Source organism: Gekko japonicus, unplaced genomic scaffold (assembly GCF_001447785.1).
Source record: "Gekko japonicus isolate JY-2015 unplaced genomic scaffold, Gekko_japonicus_V1.1 scaffold1549, whole genome shotgun sequence".
In the NCBI taxonomy this organism is placed as follows: domain Eukaryota; kingdom Metazoa; phylum Chordata; class Lepidosauria; order Squamata; family Gekkonidae; genus Gekko; species Gekko japonicus.
In genome coordinates this window covers 342,421-354,421 of record NW_015170932.1, presented here as the reverse complement: position 1 = coordinate 354,421, position 12,001 = coordinate 342,421, and the positions used below count along the sequence as shown (strand labels likewise).

General features: G+C 47.0%; 2 protein-coding genes across 2 annotated transcripts in view; one reads left to right on the top strand and one right to left on the bottom strand.

Moving 5' to 3' along the window:
* Window positions 1-3,545: 3,545 nt before the first annotated feature.
* On the bottom strand, window positions 3,546-6,707 carry LOC107116833 (uncharacterized protein K02A2.6-like). The gene is given in 4 exon segments (XM_015418842.1): window positions 3,546-5,509; window positions 5,601-5,868; window positions 5,903-6,478; window positions 6,480-6,707. Coding segments are annotated over 4 exon segments (3,036 nt in total).
* A 1,894-nt stretch (window positions 6,708-8,601) lies between these two features.
* CACNA1D (calcium channel, voltage-dependent, L type, alpha 1D subunit) overlaps window positions 8,602-12,001 on the top strand; it is a 228,120-nt gene continuing 224,720 nt past the window's right edge. The window contains exons 1-2 of the mRNA XM_015418841.1: window positions 8,602-8,649; window positions 9,105-9,244. Of these exons, the coding sequence (XP_015274327.1) occupies window positions 8,602-8,649; window positions 9,105-9,244 (188 nt within the window). The remainder of the gene's footprint in view (window positions 8,650-9,104; window positions 9,245-12,001) is intronic.

The window sequence follows — 12,001 nt, the reverse complement described above, 5'->3', positions numbered from 1 at the left end:
TATGTAATTGTCTTGGATGCTGTCTGGTGTTCAATTTTGTGTTTTAACCAGTAATACTAATCCCCATAATTCCTCCCAGCATTTTCCTTTACACACCCAACTGGGCACTGGCAGGCAGAGCCAGCAGGGAACAGCAGTCTGGTGTGTATACTTGTAAAAGAAGAAGAAGAAGAGGAGGGGGGGAGGAGGAGGAGGAGGAGGAGGAGATTGGATTTAAACCCCACCCTTCACTACCCAAAGGTGTCTCAGAGTGGCTTACAAACTCCTTTCCCTTCCCCTCCCCACAACAGACACCCTGTGAGGTAGGTGGGGCTGAGAGAGCTCTGACAGAAACTGCTCTTTTTCAAGAACAGCTCTTATCAGAACTATGGCTTGCCCAAGGTCATCCAGCCAGGTGCAAGTGGAGCAATGGGGAATCAAACCTCCCAGATTCTCCCAGATTAGAGTCCGCGCACTTAACCAGTTGGAGGCAGCGTTTGTGTAGCTGTTTTTGATATTTTTTTGCTGCTAGAAGTTCACTGGTCTGCTTTAAAAGCACAATTTTTTAAAATTAACCAGAAAAAATCACTGGAATGTTTCTCACCTAATCTTCTTTGCGCCTACTGTCATAAATTTAATAGGCTGACTTTTTTCCTTGCATGAGTCACTTCATCCTATAGGGCCGTTCTGTCTTCATTCATGGATTTTGAAAATTAGCACCGTATGAATTTAAAAAATAATAATCCAGCCCTAAGATGTCCACACAGCAGATAAATTAAGAGGGAGAGGAGGACCCGTAATGTATAACATAATTATTTAAAGATTTTGCAAGCTATTAATATTTTATTTTGAAACCATTTTTGTGAAACTCCTTGACATACTTTCAATGCTTACTTCATGTAGTGACAGCTTTGCGTATTTTTTTCTGAAGATTTGGAAGTTACAAAGATAAATGATGACTAATGTGCACCATCTGCCTGGAGAAATAAAGATTTCTTACTGAGAACATAGTTTCTGTTAAGCTGATTTGCTTAGAATAAGGAAGCATACCCATACCTCTGCTATGAAAATTAGGTCTTAATGCCTTCTGACAAATTTTGAAACAACTGTGTGGGTGCTGGGATAACAATATTTCCTCTGTTGAGGGTCAGACATATTTCTTCTTTCGAACTTACACAAGAACTTTGGAATGCTCCAAACTGCTGATATTTGTTTTGGAACATCCTATGGAGCAGTTCTGCATGTTTTATGTCTCTGATACCAAAGTGTTACTGATGCGTACTGAGTTTTTACAGCTTTCCTTCCAGCGATATGCATTTGGCTGGTACGCTAGATGCCTTTCTTCGGCAATGGATCTTGCATCCTTGTTAATGGCAATGAAATGTTGCTATTTGTGAGTGAAACTTTGGACTGATTTCATATAGCACTTTTGTGACTTATCATATGATCGCTCCCTGCTGAATGTGTGAATTGCCTTAAATGAAAAGCTTAAAGCTAGAGGTGTTGTTAGATGATGTCTAACATGCCCTCATGTTTTCTCCAGTGATCCTCCCCAACTTTATCCCCAGAGGAAATGAAGAGAAAGAGAAGGATTCCATTTAATGTGTAACATAAGAGGGGAGGGCTGCTTCCTGGGAGAATGCCTCCTATGAGTCTGTACTCAGTCAATGTGATACTCTCGCTTGACCTACAACCTCATCAAGCTGCTCATCCCCACATTAAAATGGAAGGAGGGATGTTGCAACTTGTATCCCAGTACACTTCCTCAAGCCCAACGCACAGTACATCATCATCAATAATAATAATGATGATGATGATGATGGATCACCCAGTACCTGAGTACACAAGGCTCTGAGCGATTTACAAGTTAAAAATTTTATTTTATTTATTTATTTACATTGCACTTATATACCGCCCATGACCCCTAATGGGTCTCAGAGCGGTTTACAGATTACTACTAACATATACAGTAGTTGTTAACCTACCTAGGGCCACATTCGCAAGGGGGAGGGGGCTTCCTACCGACACCCTGTTGGCAGCACGGTTCTCTCTCTTTTCCGGCGGGCTACGAGCGTTGTTCTTTTTCCGGCGTCTTTCTGGATACCCGGCGACCACCTTTCCGGCAGGCTCTGTTGTTCCCTTCTGCGCGCGACTGCTCTTCCGGCTGCAGCTTCGGCTCACGTCCTTCCGGCTCCAGCCGCGCTGCGCCGTCCTGCGTTCGCAACCAGGAGGTGGGTGCCCCCTGCCACCTAGGGCAGGTACCCATTTATCTACTTGTTTATTTTATCTTTCGAACCGCTGGGTTGGCGGGAGCTGGGACGGGGGCCGGGAGCTCACTCCGGCCGTGGTGGGGATTCGAACAGCCATTGAGGCTGTTCGCTACAGATGTTAAAGCAGACGTTGTATTGCCTGCGCCACCGCTCCCTTTGAAAACAGTACAAAAGTCCAGATTAAAATCAATTATCCTTAATTTTAATCAAAAACCTACTCTGGGCCGTTCTTCCGTCTCATGGGCGGGTTAAGGAAGAGGCCGAAGTGGGTGTAATGGAAGAAAAGAGGGTGCCACCTATGATGGAAAACCATTGCTGTCCTCCACCAAAAGCCTGGCGGAACATCTCTGCCTTACAGGCCCTGCGGAATTGCATTATGTTGGCAGAGAGTTCCACCATGTTGGAGCCAGGGCCAAGAAAGCCCTGGCTCTGGTTGAGGACAGCCGGACGTCCATACAAGAGTGTCTAAGGCTCAAAATCAATGTGGTGTGTTGGTTTCATGGATCCCGCATGAGGTTTTTAAAAAACTTCTTTTGCAGCTGATTTATGGCAACCCTGTAAGATTTCCAAGACATATCCAGAGGTGGTTTGCCATTGCCTGCCTGTGTGCAGTGCCTGCCTGTGTGCAGTGATCCTAGTATTTCTTGGTGGTCTCCCATCCAAATGTTAACCAGGGCTAAGCCTGCTTAACTTCCAAGATCTGATGAGATCAGGCTAGCCTGGGCTATCCAGGTCAGGGCACAACTTTCATACAGGGATGCAATTCAATTTCTGATCCCTCTTGTTTAAGAAAAAGAAGAAGAGATTGGATTTATACCCTGCCCTTCACTCGGGAGTCTCAGAGTGGCATACGATCTTGTTAGATCGCCGCTAACAAAGATCCGGAGAGTGATTTCAGCAAAGTGATTCAGCTTTATTGAAGTAACGAACAAGCACTTAAACGCATTCATAACCAGAACGGATTAACATTGGGAGCCGGGCTCCTTTTAAACATTCCTGGACTAACATAGCCATACCTATTTACAATAATCAACCAATGAGGTTGTTTGGATAAAGACCAATGGAAGTCCTTCCCGCTCAGAGACTAGGTGTTGTTCTGATTGGTCGCTGGCACAGGGCGACCAATAGCAAGTCAGCTCTGAGGAGCCTTCGTCGGCTCGAAGCTTAACATGGGGAGTGAATGCGGCGATTCAAGTAAGCATTCCAATACATTACAATCCCTCCCCCCTAAGTTAAGACAATACACATTTTTAAAAAATTCACTGTTGATCCAAAACTATACATCAAAACTAGACATCAGTCATTACAATACACTTTATTGCATTCGTAATCAGCGAGGTATGATGGTGCTCGCCACTCACGCTGTGACCTGCGGAGCTGTGTAGGCTCAGAGGGCAAGTTCTGTTGGGTGTCAGCCATAGGCTCTGCACGACCTGTAACAGGCTCATTTACTTCGGGGTTTGCAGACCCACGGCCAGGGGTCTGCCCTGCTACTGGGACAGTACTGGGTAAGTCAGTACTCACCTCCATATTGGGAGGTCGGAACTCAATGTCTGAGGGCTCAGCCATCGGAGAGTCAGCGCTGTCCTTCGCCCAACGTCTCCTGAGCTGGTCTATGTGGCGCCGCCATTTCCTACCATCGGCCAGCTGAACCACATACATACGCGTGCCTATGCTCTCGCACACCACCCCGGGGGCCCAGTTTCTTGTGCCCAACACCCCGGGGGCCCAGGAATGCCCTGCAACATAGTTACGGGCGAACACTTTGTCTCTGGCCTCAAACATGCGCACCTTTGTTTGTGTATCCTTTTGCTCTGACTCTTGCTCGTTAAGGTCCGGGTGCAACCGGTTTAAGCGAGTCGCCAGGCACCTGCCCATTAACAATTCAGCGGGACTTTGACCCGTTGCACTACAGGGGGTGGTGTGCTGCCGCAAGAGGAAGGAACCCAACCGTACACTCCAATCCCCCTCAGTTAACCTTCCCAGGGCTTCTTTGGCCGTGCGGACCATTCTCTCTGCTTGCCCATCTGAGGCTGGGTGGAACGGGGCAGAGGTAACCTGGCAAATGCCATTATTAGCTAAAAACTGGTGGAACTCCTTTGAGACAAACTGAGGCCCATTATCACTGACCAGTACGTCCGGCAGTCCGTGGGTTGCGAAAAGCCGGCATAGCACATGAATGACCGCAGTAGAAGTGGTCGAATGCATTAGCACCACTTCCAGCCATTTTGACCAGGCATCAACTACAATGAGAAACATTTGTCCCTGTACTGGGCCAGCGAAATCCATGTGAAGTCTTGACCATGGCTTACTAGTGGACTCCCACTTTTGCGGTGGAGCTGGTGGAGGTTCTGGCCTGCTTTGTTGGCATTGCGTGCAAACTTGTACCCACTCTTCAATTTCCTTATCATGTTTGGGCCACCAAACATATCCTCTTGCTAGGGCCTTCATGTGCACCATGCCCGGGTGCCCCTCATGCAAGGATTCTAAGACTCTTTGTCTAAGTTTGTCTGGAACTAACACTCTGTTTCCCCAAAGTACACAACCTTTGGAAATTGAAAGTTTCGCTTGTTGAGCTTTGTACGGCTGGAACTCGGGTTCCACACTCCCCACAGGCCACCCCCTCCACACCCAGTTGAGGACGCGGGACAACACGCTATCTTTCGCAGTTTGTATAGCTATGTCTCTTGAAGAGTCTGGTGCCTGGGGAAGTTCGTCTATGGCCAAGACTTCACATGCCGGGGCTGGGTCTGTTCCTTGGTTAGGTAAAGGGCAGCGGCTGAGTGCATCAGCATGCCCTATGGCCTTACCGGGCCAGTGCTCCAGGTCAAAGTCGTATTCCTGTAAAAATAACGCCCATCTAAGCATTCGTGGGGACATAATGTTAGGCAGTTGCTTATCGGGCGCAAAAATCCCCAGTAGCGGCTTGTGGTCTGTGACCAACACAAATTTCCTGCCAAAAACAAAGTTGTGGAACTTTTTGACAGCCGCTACCAATGCCAGACCTTCCTTATCTATCTGGGCATAGTTCCTTTCTGCCGCAGATAGAGATAGAGACCTTGAATAGAAAGCGATAGGCGCTTCGCTTCCATCCGGCATCAGGTGGCTCAAAATGGCGCCTACTCCAAAAGGTGACACGTCTGCAGCCAAGATCAGGAGTTTTTGCTTATCGTAATGACTCAACACATCATTAGATGTCAACAGCCCTTTTACTCCTGCAAAAGCCTTTTCCTCGGCTTGTCCCCACTTCCATTTTGCGTCTTTATGTAAAAGTGCATGCAAGGTGCTGCCACTGATGCCTTGTGCGGTAAAAACACGTGGTAAAAATTAAGCAAACCAAGGAATGACTGCAGCTCTTTTTTACCAGCTTTTGAATGGCCTCCACCTTTTTGCTTGTGGGATGTACCCCTTTTTCGTCTATGCGAAAACCCAGGAATTCCACACTGTCAACGCCCAATGTGCATTTTGAGCGCTTCACCCTTAGCCCGGCAGTTTGAAAACGTTTCAAAACTTCCTTTACTCGGTCTAACAGTTCTTGTTCAGACCCCCCCGCAACTAAAATATCATCAAAATAAGGTACTGTTCCCGGCACCCCCCTCAACATTTGCTCCATTAACCCCTGAAAAATTCCTGGGGCCACATTTACCCAAAACTGGAAAAATTCCTGGGGCCACATTTACCAAAAACTGGAGCCGGTTAACTTTAAACGCTCCCCTGTGAGTTACGATTGTCTGTGCCTCTGCAGCTTCGGGTGTTACCGTCAACTGTTGGTAAGCTTGGGCCAAGTCAAGCTTAGCGAACACTTTCCCCCCTCCCAGGGAAGCCAGGATGTGGCTGATTACTGGAACCGGGTACGAGTGCTGCTGTAACGCTTTGTTCAAAGTGCACTTGTAATCTGCACATATACGTACAGATCCATCAGGCTTGACCGGAGTCACTATGGGGGTCTCCCACTTACTAAAAGGTACATGTTCCAACACCCCTTGCTTATTGAGTTTGTCAAGCTCCCATTCGACCTAGGGCTTGATGGAGATAGGCACCTTCCGAGATTTCAACCGTATCGGCTTTACTGACGGATCTAATTCAAACGCAATGGGGGGCCCGTTGTACCTCCCCAAACCATCTCCAAATACCTCAGGGAATTCGTCATACAGCATATCCCATTTATTTTCAGACATTTTGTTAACACCGTATATACCAATGCCTAACGGCCTGAACCAATCCAACCCCCAAAAGGTTTACCCGGTCCCCTTCAGCAACTAAGAACGACAGGTTAGCACATTTCCCTTTATACTCAACATTTACAGTGTCCTTTCCTGCCAAAGGAATCCTCTTTCCTTGGAAATCGGACACTCTGGTGTCTGCAGGTTGGAGCCGCCGCCGACTTCGAGTTGGGAACAACTGCTGCCAGGACGTCGCAGATATCACTGTGACAGAAGAGCTGGAATCGACTTCCATGGTGCAAGGTCTGCCATCCAGGAGTGGGGTAACGGAGATCTTTCCCTGACAGCTGGTGCGCAGGACGGTTGATGCGTTGGTCAGAGTCGAAGTCATCTGACAGTTTGCCTCGGCTGCTGTGGGTCACTGCTTGCCTCTGGTGCTGGGTGCCGAACCTTTCTTGGCTGACCTGCAAACTCGAGCCAGGTGTCCACGCCGCCCACACGCTCTGCAATCGATGTCCCGGGCCCAACAGGAGTCGCGATGATGTTTCCCGCCACATCCTGAACAAAACTTGTTTGATCCCGGTTTCACTTGGGTCCGCTTGTCCTTGATGGCATTGACGTCATCCTCCGCATCATCACTCTCGCTGTCTGGATGTTGGAAGTGGACACGCTGTTCCGGCGATGCTAGTTTCTGCCGGACCTCTCTGGTAGATCTGTCGGCTGCTTCCGCCGCAACAGCTTCCTCGTAGGCCACAGCCCAGGTCTCGAGCCTCTCGTCTCTAAGGCCACACACAAGACGGTCTCTGAGGGCTTCTTCTACATCAGCGAAATTGCACGGCCACGCTGCCTTGCGTAGGGCTGCCACAAATTCGGCTATGGTCTCATCGGCTGCCTGGCTTCATTTGTAGAATGCATGTCTACAGGCAATTTCGGATGACTGAGGGGAGAAATGGGCCTTCAACTTCTTTGTGAGCTCCACAAACACCACCGACTTGATGTCGGCCGGAGCCACCAATGACCTGGCGATGTCGAAGGTTCCCTTTCCACAGGAACTCAGCAGGCTGGCCCTCTTCTTCGCATCGTCGGTGATGTCGTTGGCTTCCAGGTGGAACTCCAACCTGGCAAGGTACGCGTCCCACTCCCAATCCTCAGTTGTGGGTTCTAATGCCTCGAACTTCTGGCTATTGGCCATCCTCGCAGGCTCGTTCACCGGTACTGGTGGTGCCTCCGCTGGAGTGGCCACAGTGCTCTGTCCGCTTTCTTCCGTCGTGGGATTGTTAAGCAGGGCTGCCTACCCGCTCTAGCATCCTATCCTCATCGCCAATTGTTAGATAGCCGCTAACAAAGATCTGGAGAGTGATTTCAGCAAAGTGATTCAGCTTTATTGAAGTAACGAACAAGCACTTAAACGCATTCATAACCAGAACAGATTAACATTGGGAGCCGGGCTCCTTTTAAACATTCCCGGGCTAACATAGCCACACCTATTTACAATAATCAACCAATGAGGTTGTTTGGATAAAGACCAATGGAAGTCCTTCCCGCTCAGGGACTAGGTGTTGTTCTGATTGGTCGCTGGCACGGGGCGACCAATAGCAAGTCAGCTCTGAGGATCCTTCGTCGGCTCGAAGCTTAACATTGGGAGTGAATGCGGCGATTCAAGTAAGCATTCCAATAAATTTCAGATCTCCTTTCCTTTCTCTCCCTACAACAGACACCCTGCGAGGTTAGGTGGGGCTGGGAGAGCTCTCAGAGAACTGCTCTTGATAGAACAGCTCTGAGAGAACTGTGACTCAAGGTCACCCAGCAGTTGCATGGCAACATGGGAGCCAAACAGATTAAGTTAAGGAATATCCACTACTGACTGGTAGAGTAGGGGATTTGGCACACTGTGTTCTGCACTTTTATGGCCAATTCAGATATGCTTGATTGGTGCATTCCTTACATTGTACAGTCCATCACAGGCTCTGTACCATATCACATTTCACAGAAACAGTCATTTGAAACCTTCGTGTTCATTTAGATGGTTTTGTGTTTTTATTTTAGCTTTTTTTGTTTATTAAAATTTGGTTTTATGAAGAATGTTATATGGCTTTTAACCTCCTTGGCACCTGTTTGTAGAGAGGCAGGACAAATAAATACATTTCAGGGTCTTTGTTTTTCACTTTTTAGAGCTATGCAGTTAACAGATGCTTGTAGAACAAACAGTTGGAGGGAAAACAATGAGTTACTCCAGTGTAAATCTATGGAATTTAATGTGTTTTGGTTGGCCTAAGTCTACATAGGATTGTACTATTAATATGCTAAAGACTGTCAGTTATTTACAGTGCAATCATAAGAGTATTTTCTTCAGACTAAGTCCCATTGAATAGACATCAGTAGGATTCTGAGTTCTGGGTTGCTTCTTACATAGCACGTTGGTATGTTATTTCATTGTAGTAAATAAATTAACCATTTGCTTAACAGTCATTTAGATAGATGTCTGGGTTTGTGGTTCTCAGGTCTGACTTTAGTTATCTGACCAAAAGCTAATTATATAAACTTTAAATGGATCTTATTGGATAGTTTTATTACTGGTTGTTGGGTGCCTCAGGCATTTTTTAGATAACCTATAACTGCTTTGAATAAATCAAAAGGAAACTCTGGCTCTGTTTGTGATTGCTGTTTGATTGTTTGTTCTTTTCTGTTACAGGAAAAAGTAGAATATGCCTTCCTGATAATTTTTACAATTGAAACATTTTTGAAGATTATAGCATATGGATTATTATTACATCCCAATGCATATGTTAGAAATGGATGGAATTTACTGGATTTTGTAATAGTAATTGTAGGGTAAGTTTGATCTTTATTTTTTCAAGGAATCTGGAAAACATCTAAAATAGTCCTATATTATATGTACATTAATTAACTGGAGAAGAAGTCTATATTCCTTTTCAAAGTTGCTAACCTTCAGTGTTGTTGCCTATGCAGGCCTTTGACATCAGAAGCAGTAATATTTAAATTTCTATCTTGACTACCCTTACCTTGGTGAGTAATCTTCTTGGGAAGGAGAGGGAAATTGCAACCCTATTGGTTTCTCCTGGACCTCTCAGTAGCTTCCAGTGTTATCATCATGGTATACTTATGGAGGATAATTGAAATATGTATTAAGAGTACCGAAGTCTAGTGGTTCCATCCAGATTTTATTAACCAGCTCCAGAAGAAAGCTGGTGCTAGAAAACTTCCCAGGGCTCTCATTTTGTCATCTGTGCTGTTTAACGTCTAGATGAAACCACTAGGAATGGAGATTTGGAGTAAAATATCAGTAAGCTGATAACAAACAGCTTTCTTTCTCCTTTTTAGCAGTTGGATGAGACAGTGGACATTTTGAATAGCAGGTTGGGGGTGGTAGTAAGCTGAACAAGGGAAAATATACTTAAATCCAGAAAAGGCTGAAGGGCTGTATGTTGTTGTTGAGGAGGAGGAGGAGATTGGATTTATACCCCTCCCTTCACTCGGAGTTTCAGAGCGGTTTACAAACCCCTTCCCCTTCCCACAACAGACACCCTGTGAGATAGGTGGGGCTGAGAGAGCTATTTTGAGAACTGCTTGTAAGAGAAAAGCTCTGCCAGAACTATGATTTGCCCAAGGTCATCCAGCAGCTGCAAGTGGAGGAGTGGGAAATCAAACCCGGTTCTCCCAGATGAGAGTTTACGCACTTAACCATTACACCAAATTGGGAATAAGGAATCAAACTGATCTAGATTGCAGCTTGGGAATAATATTAGATCCGTGTTTACAGGTGAATGTACAGGTGTCATTGGTGGTGCATAGCACCTTTGACCAATTTTTGGCTCAGGAACTAAATACAAGAACAGTGGAACAGGCTTCCTTGGGAGGTGGTGGGCTCTTCTTCTTTGGAGATTTTCAAACAGAGGCTAGATGGCAATCTGACAGCAAAGCTGATTGTGGGAACTTAGGCAGATCATGAGAGGGAGGGCAGGAAGGGTTGCTTCAGTGCTTCGTTCTTGTGGCCCTTTCTTACACACCCAGGGAAATGCTGATTGCCATTTTGGGGTCAGGGAGCAATTTTTCTCCAGGATCCTGTAGGTTTTTCTGTAATCTTCTGGGCATGGAACGGTGGTCACTGTGGGTGCGGAGGGTTTGTGAATTTCCTACATTGTGCAGTGGGTTGGACTAGATGACCCTGGAGGTGCCTTCCAACTCTATAATCCTAAGATCTGAATGTCACTCAGAGACTCCTGATGTTGTTATGTTTAAGGAGCTGCACTACTTTTGTGTTCTGTTAAATGATACTGTTAAATTCTGATAAATTAAATGTTCTGTTAAATGATACTTTGCACCATGATCTACAAAAACAGAAGGGATGAAAAAGGGTCTCTGTTTTGAAAAAACTGAGATAGAAACTGATGTCAAAAGGCAGGTATATTTTAATGCAAGATTCACTGAGTGAGTTTACAGTTCAATCCAAGGGCATTGGAATTGGTTTGGGCACAGTTCTTCTGCACAACTGCCCTGCTTCTGCATTTTCAGAATTGTGGAGTCAAGTTTATTTTCTTCTGCACATGTCTTAAATAATCAGGATTTTCAAAGAATAACTGTCGTTATTGGTGGCGTCACAGCACCCCCTTTTATTTTTTTGTGCATGTTTATAACAATATATTGATATCATGGTGGTATTTTTTAAAAAGGCACTAAGATTTCAATAGATTGATATACAGTTGTAATGATAAGTCAAGCTGGTTCTCTGAATTCCTAAGCTGTCTTTCTGCCTGAAGGGCCCCCAAAGTGATGACTATTTCAAACATTAAAAACATTTCAGAAAACAAGTCAGAATATTAAAAACAGTGTTTAAATACAAATATATAAACACTAGGAGGAAGGCCCACTGTTTTCAGGAATGCAACAGGCACTATCGTGGGTGGATGGGTGTGGCGCCTTCCCTGGTGGCACGAGTCCCCCTCCCGCGAAGATGGGCAGGGTCCCTCTGCCGGCTGGCACGTGGGGAGCTTGATCAAGCCCCAGCGCAGACAGGGAAGGGAAGACGGCCGGGTCTGAGAAGAAAGGGGACGGGTGTCAACCGCTTCCCCTTCCAGCAGCTCACTGCCCCCCCCCCATGGCTGCGGGGAGAGCGAGGAAGCCAGGGCCGAGAAGGAAGGGGAGGAGTTTGAAGCACCTGCCCTTCCAGCAGCTCACTGCCCCCCTTCATGGTCGGGGCGTGCCGGCAGGCTAGCATGGGCGGCAGAGGGAAGGATGGCAGAGGCTGAATGGCCTCCCCGAAGAACTGCCCGTGGCATCCCCAGGCCAGGCCGTGGTGGCCCCGGGAAGCACGGCATGGCCTCCCCCCATCCTGAGGTGAGGCGGGGCATGCTGCCAGGGCAGTGAGGCCGGAGGCAGCACCGGGAACCTTGGCAGAGCCCCCCCAACAGAATTGCCCACGGCATCCCTGAGCCAGGGCGCAGCGGCACAGGGAAGTGTGGCGCGGCCATCCAGGTGCCACCAGCACCGCTGGTCGGACCCATCCCCAGTTCACGAGGGTCTGGCCAGCCTTGTCCCTCCTCTCCCCCCCAGCCAATGGGATGCCAGGAG